Source organism: Coregonus lavaretus (genome assembly GCF_964263955.1).
Source record: "Coregonus lavaretus genome assembly, chromosome: 21".
Taxonomy (NCBI): Eukaryota; Metazoa; Chordata; class Actinopteri; order Salmoniformes; family Salmonidae; genus Coregonus; species Coregonus lavaretus.
The window spans coordinates 1,155,733-1,171,213 of NC_140008.1; the positions used below are offsets into that span (position 1 = coordinate 1,155,733).

Consider the following 15,481-nt stretch of genomic DNA (forward strand, 5'->3'; position numbering starts at 1 on the left):
TGGCCTTTCTAGGGAGTTTTTCCTAGCCACCGTGCTTCTACACCTGCATTACTAGCTGTTTGGGGTTTTAGGCTGGGTTTCTGTACAGCACTTCGAGATATTAGCTGATGTACGAAGGGCTATATAAAATAAAATTGATTGATTGAGTAATCAAGGTGGCAGACAGTGACACATTCAATACCGTCTTGCACACTCTTTGCCTGGATCTAGCTGACCTAGGGTGTAATCATTAGTCCAAAGATTTGCAAACAAGACGTTTAAGAAACATTTTAACAGAATCGGCAGAATGAATACACCCCTGACCACACACAAACACAGTTCACTTTCATAGCAGCCACATACAAAACACCATCAGTTGTATAATTCCTTCTCGAGTCGACGCGCTCCTCTCACCCTTTCATTTTGTTTGTGGCCTTCAGTGCACAACACAACAGCTGTCTGGGAACAGGCGACAAATACCTCTCCAAGCAAAAACCTTCATACCATAAGCGCTACACACAGCCTACATCGTTGTCACCATATTAGCTAATGTCATAGTCAACGTAGCTACTACAACTAACGCGTTAGTAAACCCGCTACAATCATGTAGTACAGTTACCTCGACTTTAAAGAGTTCCAGCGTTGGATAGCCTTAGCCAGCTAGCTAACATAGCATCCTTCTCTGTTTGAGCCGGGTGTTTGAGTAAGCTAAACTAGCTAGCTGCATTCGTTAGCTAAGTAAGTGAAAAAAGTACTACGAAATATATAATATAGCTAAATATAAATATAGCTAGCTCTCTGCCTTGCTCTCGCTTCTCCTTCATTTTTGAAGATATGAAATTGTTCAAATCTATTCAACTATTGTCTTTCTCGGTCTTTGAGTCAACTACTCACCACATTTTATGCACTGCAGTGCTAGCTAGCGGTAGCTTATGCTTTCAGTACTAGATTAATTCTCTGATCCTTTGATTGGGTGGACAACATGTCAATTCCTGCTGCAAGAGCTCTGATAGGTTGGAGGACGTCCTCTGGAAGTGGTCATAATTACTGCGTAAGTCTATGGAAGGGGGTGAGAACCATGAGCCTCCTAGGTTTTGTATTGAAGTCAATGTACCCAGAGGAGGATGGAAGCTAGTTGTCCTCCGGCTACACCATGGTGCTACCCTACAGAGTGCTGTTGAGGCTACTGTAGACCTTCATCACAAAACAGTGTGTTTTAATCAATTATTTGGTGACATGGGAATGTATTTATACCGAACTAAAAAATCTACAAAAAAAACACAATTTCAAAGATTGAGTTACAGTTCATATAAGGAAATCAGTCAATTGAAATAAATCCAGTAGGCCCTAATCTATGGATTTTACATGACTGGGAATACAGATATGCATCTGGATCAGAAAACCAGTCAGTATCTGGTGTGACCACCATTTGCCTCATGCAGCGCGACACATCTCCTTCGCATAGAGTTGATCAGGCTGTTGATTGTGGCCTGAGGAATGTTGTCCCACCCTTCTTCAAATAGAAGTTGCTGGATATTGGCGGGAACGGGAACACGCTGCCGTACACGTCGATCCAGAGCATCCCGAACATGCTCAATGGGTGACATTTCTGGTAAGTATGCAGGCCATGGAAGAACTGGGACATTTTCAGCTTCCAGGAATTGTGTACGGATCCTTGTGACATGGGGCCGTGCATTATCATGCTGAAACATGAGGTGATGGTGGCGGATGAATGGCACGACAATGGGCCTCAGGATCTCGTCACGGTGTCTCTGTGCATTCAAATTGTCATCGATAAAATGCAATTGTGTTTGCTGTCCGTAGCTTATACCTGCCCATACCCTAACCCCACCACCACCACGGGGCACTCTGTTCACAACGTTGACATTAGCAAACCACTCGCCCACACAACGCCATACACATGGTCTGCAGTTGAGGCCGGTTGGACGTACTGCCAAATTCTCTAAAACGATGATATGGTAGAGAAATTAACATTAAATTCTCTGGCAACAGCTCTGGTGGACATTCCTGCAGTCAGCATGCCAATTGCACTCTCCCTCAAAACTTGAGACATCTGTGGCATTGTGTTGTGTGACAAAACTGCACATTTTAGAGGGGCCTTTTATTGTCCCCAGCACAAGGTGCACCTGTGTAATGATCATGCTGTTTAATCAGCTTCTTGATATGCCACACCTGTCAAGTGGATGGATTATCTTGGCAAAGGAGAAATGCTCACTAACAGAAACATGGGACCAACACTTTGTAGTGACATTGATACACCATCCAAAGGGTTATTAATAACTTCACCAAGCTCAAAGGGATATTCAATGTCTGCTTTTTTGCGAGGTAGAAGGAAGACCTCCCTGGTCTTTGTGGTTGAATCTTTGCTTGAAATTCACTTCTTGACTGAGGTACCTTACATGCAATTGTATGTGTGGGGTACAGAGAGGAGGTAGTCATTTAAAAATAATGTTAAACACTATTACTGCACACAGACTGAGTCCATGCAACTTTTTATGTGACTTGTTAAGCACATTTTTACTCCTGAACTTATTTAGGCTTGCCATAACAAAGGGGTTGAATACTTATTGACTCAAGACATTTCAGCTTTTCATTGAATTAATTTGTAACAATTTCAAAAAACATAATTCCACTTTTGACATTATGGGGTATTGTGTGTAGGCCAGTGACAACAATTTAATTCATTTTAAATTCAGGCTGTAACACAACAAAATGTGGAAAAAGTCAAGGGGTGTGAATACTTTCTGAAGGCACTGTATGTTGTTCCCCCAGAGAGCTCTCCTCCATCTACTGCTGTAGATACAGTTGAAGTCGGAAGTTTACATACACCTTAGCCAAATGACATTTAATCCTAGTAAAAATTCCCTGTCTTAGGTCAGTTAGGATCACCACTTTATTTTAAGAATCTGAAATGTCAGAATAATAGTAGAGAGAATGATTTATTTCAGCTTTTATTTCTTTCATCACATTCCCAGTGGGTCAGAAGTTTACATACGCTCAATTAGTATTTGGTAGCATTGCCTTTAAAATGTTTAATTTGGGTCAAACGTGTCAGGTAGCCTTCCACAAGCTTCCCACAATAAGTTGGGTGAATTTTGGCCCATTCCTCCTGACAGAGCTGGTGTAACTGAGTCAGGTTTGTAGGCCTCCTTGCTCACACACGCTTTTTCAGTTCTGCCCACAAAGTTTCTATAGGATTGAGGTCAGGGCTTTGCGATGGGCACTCCAATACATTGACTTTGTTGTCCTTAAGCCATTTTGGCACAACTTTGGAAGTATGCTTGGGGTCATTGTCCATTTGGAAGACCCATTTGCGACCAAGCTTTAACTTCCTGACTGATGTCTTGAGATGTTGTTTCAATATACAGTGGGGGAAAAAAGTATTTAGTCAGCCACCAATTGTGCAAGTTCTCCCACTTAAAAAGATGAGAGGCCTGTAATTTTCATCATAGGTACACGTCAACTATGACAGACAAAATGAGGGAAAAAAAATCCAGAAAATCACATTCTAGGATTTTTAATGAATTTATTTGCAAATTATGGTGGAAAATAAGTATTTGGTCACCTACAAACAAGCAAGATTTCTGGCTCTCACAGACCTGTAACTTCTTCTTTAAGAGGCTCCTCTGTCCTCCACTCGTTACCTGTATTAATGGCACCTGTTTGAACTTGTTATCAGTATAAAAGACCACATAAATGTCCTTCCTCATGATGCCATCTATTTTGTGAAGTGCACCAGTCCCTCCTGCAGCAAAGCAACTCACAGCATGATGCTGCCACCCCCGTGCTTCACGGTTGGGATGGTGTTCTTCTGCTTGCAAGCCCCCCCTTTTTCCTCCAAGCATAACGACGGTCAGTATGGCCAAACAGTTCTATTTTTGTTTCATCAGTCCAGAGGACATTTCTCCAAAAAGTACAATGTTTGACCCCATGTGCAGTTGCAAACCGTAGTCTGGGTTTTTTATGGTGGTTTTGCTGAGCGGCCTTTCAGGTTATGTCGATAAAAGTACTTGTTTTACTGTGGATATAGATACTTTTGTACCTGTTTCCTCCAGCATCTTCACAGGGTCCTTTGCTGATGTTCTGGGATTGATTTGCACTTTTCGCACCAAAGTACGTTCATCTCTAGGAGACAGAATGCGTCTCCTTCCTGAGCGGTATGACGGCTGTGTGGTCCCATGGTGTTTATACTTGCGTACTATTGTTTGTACAGATGAATGTGGTACCTTCAGGCGTTTGGAAATTGCTCCCAAGGATGAACCAGACTTGTGGAGGTCTACAATTATTTTCTGGGGTCTTGGCTGATTTCTTTAGATTTTCCCATGATGTCAAGCAAAGAGGCACTGAGTTTGAAGGTAGGCCTTGAAATACATCCACAGGTACACCTCCAATTGACTCAAATGATGTCAATTAGCCTATCAGAAGCTTCTAAAGCCATGACATCATTTTCTGGAATTTCCCAAGCTGTTTAAAGGCACAGTCAACTTAGTGAATGTAAACTTCTGACCCACTGGAGTTGTGATACAGTGAATTATAAGTGAAATAATCTGTCTGTAAACAATTGTTGGAAAAATTACTTGTGTCATGCACAAAGTAGATGCCAATTGCGCTCTCCCTCAAAACATCTGTGTCATTGCCAAAACTATAGTTTGTTAACAAGACATTTGTGGAGTGGTTGAAAAACGAGTTTTAAGGACTCCAAACTAAGTGTATGTAAACTTCAGACTTCAACTGTTAGTATTGTATGAATCCCCTAAATCGAAATAATATACATTTGATGTGAAAAAAAAGTTTCACATCAGGATATTGATACTAGTCATACCTCTTTGGTAGACTGATCCTGCAGAGTCTTTACACTGTTCTGCAGTTCTGAAAAGGAGAATGAAATGTGATTGACAGATGATAAAATAAAAGAAACACGTTTATTTCAATGGTCCTCAACGTGTTAACCTCTTAAATGTAAATGGCAAAATTTAGATATCCGTCTAAATCGACATACCCAAAAGTAACTGCTATTCATGTGTAATTACATGATTCTGACCTGCCAAAACTTGGTATATTTGGAAAGACGACATCTGGGAGACGATGAGGAAATGATCAGAAGATAGATAGGAGTTCCATAGTTCAGAATACACCAGATCAAAACACAAACTATGCATTTTTTTATTTATTTTGAAAGTCTTCTTTCTTTGACAAGCTATAAGTGAATTATTGATTCCCAGAGCTGGAAACACATCCGATGGCTTCCACAACATGTGAACAATATCCGATTTTTTGACCAGCGGGGGGGGGGGGGGGGGGGTGGAGACCTTGACCAGCGGGGGGGCGCTTGCTGGGGAGGAGTGGCTCCAAAATGTAATCGTCCAAATCCTCTGCATCCTCCACTCTGTGGTGAATAAAAATAAAGGGATATATTGTTGTAAGACACACACAGAATTACAGTTTACTAAATTTACAGAACTAACATTACTGTAAAGTAAAAACACCAAGCCTAAACTTTATCTGTACAGTGACTCATACAGAAGGTGTGAAACACACACAAAGAAAACAGAAACACTTTGGAGACAAAGGCAGAGGTGAGAACCACAAATAAACAATGGCCATAAGAGAGTTTAGTGGCCTCTCCAAAGTTACAAAGATGAAACTTAGAACAGCAAACAGTGAACTAATTTAACATAGACAATAACTACTTTGGAATTATACATTTAATAAATAAATGAAATGAATAAATTATAAAATTGATTTAAATGAATAAATTATATAACATTGAAATTACTTGTTACATAGGCTTATGTAAACTAAATCCAAAGCACAAAAAGCAGACAACTCATTAAAAAACGAAATACATACAGGAAATGAGCTATATAAAGTAATGACAATAATTTACTTACAGATCTAAAAGTGGATCCATTTCCTTCTAGAAAGCAATCTTCGTCGGCCGAGTCGAAATCCTCGTTGTCCTAATCGCTCCCTTGATCCGAGTCCGACCAGTATTTTATTCAAAGCTGCTGTCGGTATACTTATTCATAGCTGCCTTCTTTTTAGCTTCCTGTTCGATATTGTTAGTTTTACCTTTTTTTACCCCCCTTGAGCAGCCATCTTTTATGCTAAAGCGATGAAATTAAAGCGATGAAATCTGTTTACAATGTATTGAAAAAATAAATAAAAAATAAATGTATGCTATAAATGAAAGCTTCTCATTGGCTACAAGACTGTCAAGGTGCCATAGTAGCCAATCCCCTGTGTTATGGACGCCTTCTCATTGGCTACAAGACTGTCAAGGTGCCATAGTAGCCAATCCCCTGTGTTATGGACGCCTTCTCATTGGCTACAAGACTGTCAAGGTGCCATAGTAGCCAATCCCCTGTGTTATGGACGCCTTCTCATTGGCTACAAGACTGTCAAGGTGCCATAGTAGCCAATCCCCTGTGTTATGGACGCCTTCAGCGCATAAGCAGGCGATGTCATATCGGTGGACATTTGATGTTGCCATTCAGTCATACGTCATCAGATAACATAGATGTGTTCCTACCAACCTAAGGATTAATTTCATACCCCCCCCCCCATGTAGCTATAGCTCAAACACAGACCAAATCGAAGTTTACCTTGTAAGATGTTTGCTGTTTGGTGAAAACGTTGTGTAAAATAAACATTTTGACTCTCGGGGCTGGTGATCAATAACGGTAGGTCACAGGCAGACAAATAAGACCTCCTCGTGATCTGTGGAGTCCCGGCTTTCGGTGCGTATCGACGTATTCCGTGTTTATTTCCTTTATGCTTCACAACGCTAACCGGAATGTAGGTAGCAGCCATCTTGAAATGAGGTCATCGGCTCGGCCTGTCCTTCTACATTCGTGTGCCCATATGTGGTAGTAAATCACACCGAAGATTTTAAAGGCACAGGTCAATAACCAAGATACTCAGCTTTCCGCAGACACCCTGCTTTTGAATATAGAGGCTACCGTTCTCATACCAGACTGAATTGAATTAAAAACAAAATACATTTAAGAGGTTAAAAAGCAATATATAGTAAAACATGTTTATTTCAGTCGTCCTCAACATGTTAAAAAGCAACTCATTTCATATAGGATGTGAAAAGTTGTTTTTCTAATACATTTTTGCTTAAATTTTGGATATGTTTAATGACTAAATTACTCGAATGTAAAATGTAAAATACCCTACCGTCAAGGTATTCCCTTGTCAGCTGCACAGCAGACCTGGTCTCCAGGGGTTCCGTCCACTCGGTCTCTCCTGTCCTCAGACCATCAGCCAGGATCTGACAACCACAACCAGCAACAGGCTTTAGTAAGTCACAGTAGGTCTATATATTGTGATAGCCTGGTTACGTCACAGTAGGTCTATATATTGTGATAGCCTGGTTACGTCACAGTAGGTCTATATATTGTGATAGCCTGGTTACGTCACAGTAGGTCTATATATTGTGATAGCCTGGTTACGTCACAGTAGGTCTATATATTGTGATAGCCTGGTTACGTCACAGTAGGTCTATATATTGTGATAGCCTGGTTACGTCACAGTAGGTCTATATATTGTGATAGCCTGGTTACGTCACAGTAGGTCTATATATTGTGATAGCCTGGTTACGTCACAGTAGGTCTATATATTGTGATAGCCTGGTTACGTCACAGTAGGTCTATATATTGTGATAGCCTGGTCAATTCAGAAAGTAACCCAAATTCCAATTTGAATTTCCTCATTGAAAAGCATTGAAGAGAATTTGAATTGGATTGTCAGTTTACTTCCTGCATTGGCCCCAACCCCAGTGCACACCATTGTAATGTAGGTTTAACCAGGCTAATATTGGGTTGCTAAAAAAGGCATTTCAAAAGTATTATTTTTTGGCACCAACCTGTAGAAACTCCAGCTCCCTGTACATCGGATACATGGGACTCCTCATGTCTCCACTGGACACCTTGATATTCTGCAGGAGGCGGGGGGGGGAGTTAACAAGCAGTCCCTTCATCCTGGGTACTAGTCTAGCTCTGAGAGAAACAGTCCCTACATCCTGGGTACTAGTCTAGCTCTGAGAGAAACAGTCCCTACATCCTGGGTACTAGTCTAGCTCTGAGAGAAACAGTCCCTACATCCTGGGTACTAGTCTAGCTCTGAGAGAAACAGTCCCTACATCCAAGAAGACTCGATGCTGTAATTGCTGCCAAAGGTGCTTCTACAAAGTATTGAATAAAGGGTCTGAATACTTATGTAAATGTGATGAGTTTTTTAAAATAAATTATCAACAATTTCAAAAACCCTGTTTTTGCTGTCATTATGGGGTAGTGTGTGTGTAGATCGATGAGGGAAAAAAACAATTTTATATATTTTAGAATAAGGCTCTAACGTAACAAAATGTGGAAAAAGTGAAGGGGTCTGAATACTTTCCAAAGGCACTGTATATGTATAATTATTTAACTACATGTACCGTACATTTGAGCGAAAATAGCTGTAAGTAGCAGTAGAAGTATTGTTGTCCATTAGTTTACTCCAATCAGGGGAGGGATGGTAAATTAGTTTACTCCAATCAGGGGAGGGATGGCCATTAGTTTACTCCAATCAGGGGAGGGATGGCCATTAGTTTACTCCAATCAGGGGAGGGATGGCCATTAGTTTACTCCAATCAGGGGAGGGATGGCCATTAGTTTACTCCAATCAGGGGAGGGATGGCCATTAGTTTACTCCAATCAGGGGAGGGATGGCCATTAGTTTACTCCAATCAGGGGAGGGATGGCCATTAGTTTACTCCAATCAGGGGAGGGATGGCCATTAGTTTACTCCAATCAGGGGAGGGATGGCCATTAGTTTACTCCAATCAGGGGAGGGATGGCCATTAGTTTACTCCAATCAGGGGAGGGATGGTCATTAGTTTACTCCAATCAGGGGAGGGATGGCCATTAGTTTACTCCAATCAGGGGAGGGATGGTCATTAGTTTACTCCAATCAGGGGAGGGATGGTCATTAGTTTACTCCAATCAGGGGAGGGATGGCCATTAGTTTTCTCCAATCAGGGGAGGGATGGCCATTAGTTTACTCCAATCAGGGGAGGGATGGCCATTAGTTTTCTCCAATCAGGGGAGGGATGGTCATTAGTTTACTCCAATCAGGGGAGGGATGGCCATTAGTTTACTCCAATCAGGGGAGGGATGGCCATTAGTTTTCTCCAATCAGGGGAGGGATGGTCATTAGTTTACTCCAATCAGGGGAGGGATGGCCATTAGTTTACTCCAATCAGGGGAGGGATGGCCATTAGTTTACTCCAATCAGGGGAGGGATGGTCATTAGTTTACTCCAATCAGGGGAGGGATGGCCATTAGTTTACTCCAATCAGGGGAGGGATGGCCATTAGTTTACTCCAATCAGGGGAGGGATGGTCATTAGTTTACTCCAATCAGGGGAGGGATGGTCATTAGTTTACTCCAATCAGGGGAGGGATGGTCATTAGTTTACTCCAATCAGGGGAGGGATGGTCATTAGTTTACTCCAATCAGGGGAGGGATGGCCATTAGTTTACTCCAATCAGGGGAGGGATGGTCATTAGTTTACTCCAATCAGGGGAGGGATGGCCATTAGTTTACTCCAATCAGGGGAGGGATGGCCATTAGTTTACTCCAATCAGGGGAGGGATGGCCATTAGTTTACTCCAATCAGGGGAGGGATGGCCATTAGTTTACTCCAATCAGGGGAGGGATGGCCATTAGTTTACTCCAATCAGGGGAGGGATGGTCATTAGTTTACTCCAATCAGGGGAGGGATGGTCATTAGTTTACTCCAATCAGGGGAGGGATGGTCATTAGTTTACTCCAATCAGGGGAGGGATGGTCATTAGTTTACTCCAATCAGGGGAGGGATGGCCATTAGTTTACTCCAATCAGGGGAGGGATGGTCATTAGTTTACTCCAATCAGGGGAGGGATGGCCATTAGTTTACTCCAATCAGGGGAGGGATGGTCATTAGTTTACTCCAATCAGGGGAGGGATGGTCATTAGTTTACTCCAATCAGGGGAGGGATGGTCATTAGTTTACTCCAATCAGGGGAGGGATGGTCATTAGTTTACTCCAATCAGGGGAGGGATGGCCATTAGTTTACTCCAATCAGGGGAGGGATGGTCATTAGTTTACTCCAATCAGGGGAGGGATGGTCATTAGTTTACTCCAATCAGGGGAGGGATGGTCATTAGTTTACTCCAATCAGGGGAGGGATGGTCATTAGTTTACTCCAATCAGGGGAGGGATGGTCATTAGTTTACTCCAATCAGGGGAGGGATGGCCATTAGTTTACTCCAATCAGGGGAGGGATGGTCATTAGTTTACTCCAATCAGGGGAGGGATGGTCATTAGTTTACTCCAATCAGGGGAGGGATGGTCATTAGTTTACTCCAATCAGGGGAGGGATGGTCATTAGTTTACTCCAATCAGGGGAGGGATGGCCATTAGTTTACTCCAATCAGGGGAGGGATGGTCATTAGTTTACTCCAATCAGGGGAGGGATGGCCATTAGTTTACTCCAATCAGGGGAGGGATGGTCATTAGTTTACTCCAATCAGGGGAGGGATGGCCATTAGTTTACTCCAATCAGGGGAGGGATGGCCATTAGTTTACTCCAATCAGGGGAGGGATGGTCATTAGTTTACTCCAATCAGGGGAGGGATGGTCATTAGTTTACTCCAATCAGGGGAGGGATGGCCATTAGTTTACTCCAATCAGGGGAGGGATGGTCATTAGTTTACTCCAATCAGGGGAGGGATGGCCATTAGTTTACTCCAATCAGGGGAGGGATGGTCATTAGTTTACTCCAATCAGGGGAGGGATGGCCATTAGTTTACTCCAATCAGGGGAGGGATGGCCATTAGTTTACTCCAATCAGGGGAGGGATGGCCATTAGTTTACTCCAATCAGGGGAGGGATGGGAGGGGGAAAGGATAAATAAATAAAGGGATAATGTAATAGATAAAGTGGCGGCAGGTGGCTTAGTGGTTAAGAGCGTTGTGCCAGTAACCGAAAGGTCGCTGGTTCTAATCCCCGAGCCGACTAGGTGAAAAAATCTGTCGATGTGCCCTTGAGCAAGGCACTTAACCCTAATTGCTCCTGTAAGTCGCTCTGGATAAGAGCGTCTGCTAAATGAAAAAAAAAAATGCAATATTAAAGCTGATCTAACCCCCCAAACAGCACACAAAAAAAGTTTGACAAGAAAGAAAGCCGTCACTGAAACATATTCCAGTGTCTGACTGCCAGTTAAATCTTTGCCAGTGTGTGCGCGCTACCTGCCCCTCGAAGCATTTTAGGCTACTGATGATACAATCGTGATTCAGAAATTAGAGAGAGAGAGAGAGAGAGATTTTTAATTTGAGAAGAATGGATTCACTTTTTCCAATGCTAGTTAAGGACACTATAGTGATCACCGTTTCACATTGGATTTATTAAACTACTAAAAAAAGGTACGACGTTTTTAATATTTTTTAATTCTGGTGCCGCTCTGCACACACAAGCTTAGCTAGCTAGCTCTGGTCCAACGTTAAGCCAACTCTCGGAAGCTCAAAGACATTCAAAGTTCCTTCATGGAAACCGCTCCTCCGAAGGTATAATTCTGTGGGACGAATTCAGATAATTATTGTCATAACAAGATGCCCAGCGCTTCAAGCCAAGCCTCCTCATCCACCCGCTCTCGCCCCACCAGCAAAATGTCAACTGGTTTTTATTCGGACCGGTTCAGAATTGTTGCTGGTCGAAACAGTGGAACGGAATGAAAAAAAGAACGGTACTGTTCAGAACTGAACCCCTGGTTGTAAGTAATATGCTGCCACCTTACACCTATCCAACCCGTCAGATCTACACAAATGCCTAGAGCGTAGGGACTAGGGCGTAGGGACTAGGGCGTAGGGACTAGGGACTAGGGCGTAGGGACTAGGGCGTAGGGCGTAGGGACTAGGGCGTAGGGCGTAGGGACTAGGGCGTAGGGCGTTGGGCGTAGGGCGTTGGGACTAGGGCGTAGGGCGTAGGGACTAGGGCGTAGGGACTAGGGCGTAGGGACTAGGGCGTAGGGCGTAGGGACTAGGGCGTAGGGACTAGGGCGTAGGGACTAGGGCGTAGGGACTAGGGCGTAGGGACTAGGGCGTAGGGACTAGGGCGTAGGGACTAGGGACTAGGGCGTAGGGACTAGGGCGTAGGGCGTAGGGACTAGGGCGTAGGGACTAGGGCGTAGGGACTAGGGCGTAGGGACTAGGGCGTAGGGACTAGGGCGTAGGGACTAGGGCGTAGGGACTAGGGCGTAGGGACTAGGGACTAGGGACTAGGGACTAGGGCGTAGGGACTAGGGACTAGGGCGTAGGGACTAGGGACTAGGGCGTAGGGACTAGGGACTAGGGCGTAGGGACTAGGGACTAGGGCGTAGGGACTAGGGCGTAGGGACTAGGGCGTAGGGACTAGGGCGTAGGGACTAGGGCGTAGGGACTAGGGCGTAGGGACTAGGGACTAGGGCGTAGGGACTAGGGCGTAGGGACTAGGGCGTAGGGACTAGGGCGTAGGGACTAGGGCGTAGGGACTAGGGCGTAGGGACTAGGGACTAGGGCGTAGGGACTAGGGCGTAGGGACTAGGGCGTAGGGACTAGGGCGTAGGGACTAGGGCGTAGGGACTAGGGCGTAGGGACTAGGGGGTTGATTTGGGGTGCAAGTGTAACCTGAGTACTCACCAGAGTGGCCATAGAGGAGAGAGGTGGCGTCTCCAGGATGCTCTCTACGTGGCTCCATCTGAAGTCCACTGTGACACTGCTCTGAGATTCTATAGTAGTGTTCTCCACCACAGTAGACCCAAACAGGTTGTACTGGGCTGTGCCTCTTGCCACCATCTGGAGGGAATCAGGGAAGTGATGAGGACAACATAGACAGTCTGGGTTTTGGTCTGTTTCAGTTATATATGAAATGGAGGAGAACATCAGAAAAACGGTAAACAGTCGGCAGTACACCTAGCTAGACGCTGACAGTCTTAGCCAGTCGGCAGCACACCTAGCTAGACGCTGACAGTCTTAGCCAGACGGCAGTACACCTAGCTAGACGCTGACAGTCTTAGCCAGACGGCAGTACACCTAGCTGGACGCTGACAGTCTTAGCCAGTCGACAGCACACCTAGCTAGACGCTGACAGTCTTAGCCAGTCTTAGCCAGTCGGCAGTACACCTAGCTAGACGCTGCCAGTCTTAGCCAGTCGGCAGTACACCTAGCTAGACGCTGCCAGTCTTAGCCAGTCTTAGCCAGTCGGCAGTACACCTAGCTAGACGCTGACAGTCTTAGCCAGTCTTAGCCAGACGGCAGTACACCTAGCTAGACGCTGACAGTCTTAGCCAGTCGGCAGTACACCTAGCTAGACGCTGCCAGTCTTAGCCAGTCTTAGCCAGACGGCAGTACACCTAGCTAGACGCTGCCAGTCTTAGCCAGTCTTAGCCAGTCGGCAGCACACCTAGCTAGACGCTGACAGTCTTAGCCAGACGGCAGTACACCTAGCTAGACGCTGCCAGTCTTAGCCAGTCTTAGCCAGTCGGCAGTACACCTAGCTAGACGCTGCCAGTCTTAGCCAGTCTTAGCCAGACGGCAGTACACCTAGCTAGACGCTGCCAGTCTTAGCCAGTCTTAGCCAGTCGGCAGCACACCTAGCTAGACGCTGCCAGTCTTAGCCAGTCTTAGCCAGACGGCAGTACACCTAGCTAGACGCTGACAGTCTTAGCCAGTCGGCAGCACACCTAGCTAGACGCTGACAGTCTTAGCCAGTCGGCAGCACACCTAGCTAGACGCTGACAGTCTTAGCCAGACGGCAGTACACCTAGCTGGACGCTGACAGTCTTAGCCAGTCTTAGCCAGACGGCAGTACACCTAGCTGGACGCTGACAGTCTTAGCCAGTCGGCAGCACACCTAGCTAGACGCTGACAGTCTTAGCCAGTCTTAGCCAGACGGCAGTACACCTAGCTAGACGCTGCCAGTCTTAGCCAGTCTTAGCCAGTCGGCAGTACACCTAGCTAGACGCTGCCAGTCTTAGCCAGTCTTAGCCAGACGGCAGCACACCTAGCTAGACGCTGACAGTCTTAGCCAGTCGGCAGTACACCTAGCTGGACACTGACAGTCTTAGCCAGTCTTAGCCAGACGGCAGTACACCTAGCTGGACGCTGCCAGTCTTAGCCAGACGGCAGTACACCTAGCTAGACGCTGACAGTCTTAGCCAGACGGCAGTACACCTAGCTAGACGCTGACAGTCTTAGCCAGTCGGCAGTACACCTAGCTGGACACTGACAGTCTTAGCCAGTCTTAGCCAGACGGCAGTACACCTAGCTGGACGCTGCCAGTCTTAGCCAGACGGCAGTACACCTAGCTAGACGCTGACAGTCTTAGCCAGTCGGCAGCACACCTAGCTAGACGCTGACAGTCTTAGCCAGACGGCAGTACACCTAGCTAGACGCTGACAGTCTTAGCCAGTCTTAGCCAGACGGCAGTACACCTAGCTGGACGCTGCCAGTCTTAGCCAGACGGCAGTACACCTAGCTAGACGCTGACAGTCTTAGCCAGTCGGCAGCACACCTAGCTAGACGCTGACAGTCTTAGCCAGACGGCAGTACACCTAGCTGGACGCTGCCAGTCTTAGCCAGACGGCAGTACACCTAGCTAGACGCTGACAGTCTTAGCCAGTCGGCAGCACACCTAGCTAGACGCTGACAGTCTTAGCCAGACGGCAGCACACCTAGCTAGACGCTGCCAGTCTTAGCCAGACGGCAGTACACCTAGCTGGACGCTGACAGTCTTAGCCAGTCGGCAGTACACCTAGCTGGACACTGACAGTCTTAGCCAGACGGCAGCACACCTAGCTGGACACTGACAGTCTTAGCCAGACGGCAGTACACCTAGCTGGACACTGACAGTCTTAGCCAGTCGACAGCACACCTAGCTGGACACTGACAGTCTTAGCCAGTCGACAGCACACCTAGCTGGACACTGACAGTCTTAGCCAGACGGCAGTACACCTAGCTGGACACTGACAGTCTTAGCCAGTCGACAGCACACCTAGCTGGACACTGACAGTCTTAGCCAGTCGACAGCACACCTAGCTAGACGCTGACAGTCTTAGCCAGTCTTAGCCAGACGGCAGTACACCTAGCTAGACGCTGACAGTCTTAGCCAGACGGCAGTACACCTAGCTGGACGCTGACAGTCTTAGCCAGTCTTAGCCAGTCGGCAGTACACCTAGCTAGACGCTGACAGTCTTAGCCAGTCTTAGCCAGACGGCAGTACACCTAGCTAGACGCTGACAGTCTTAGCCAGTCTTAGCCAGACGGCAGTACACCTAGCTGGACGCTGACAGTCTTAGCCAGTCTTAGCCAGTCGGCAGTACACCTAGCTAGACGCTGACAGTCTTAGCCAGTCTTAGCCAGACGGCAGTACACCTAGCTAGACGCTGACAGTCTTAGCCAGACGGCAGTACACCTAGCTA

General features: G+C 45.9%; 1 protein-coding gene across 2 annotated transcripts in view; it reads right to left on the reverse strand.

Annotated features, from left to right (window-relative positions):
- The window catches only part of zwilch (zwilch kinetochore protein), a 45,660-nt gene that overhangs the window by 22,576 nt on the left and 7,603 nt on the right, over window positions 1–15,481 (reverse strand). The window contains exons 6-9 of one of the 2 annotated variants that reach the window (XM_084186005.1): window positions 12,702–12,857; window positions 7,871–7,942; window positions 7,183–7,276; window positions 4,823–4,869 (exon numbers count right to left, since the gene is read on the reverse strand). In XM_084186005.1, coding sequence (XP_084042131.1) covers window positions 4,823–4,869; window positions 7,183–7,276; window positions 7,871–7,942; window positions 12,702–12,857 — 369 coding nt within the window. The remainder of the gene's footprint in view (window positions 1–4,822; window positions 4,870–7,182; window positions 7,277–7,870; window positions 7,943–12,701; window positions 12,858–15,481) is intronic. The other variant, XM_084186006.1, reaches the window with a different exon arrangement.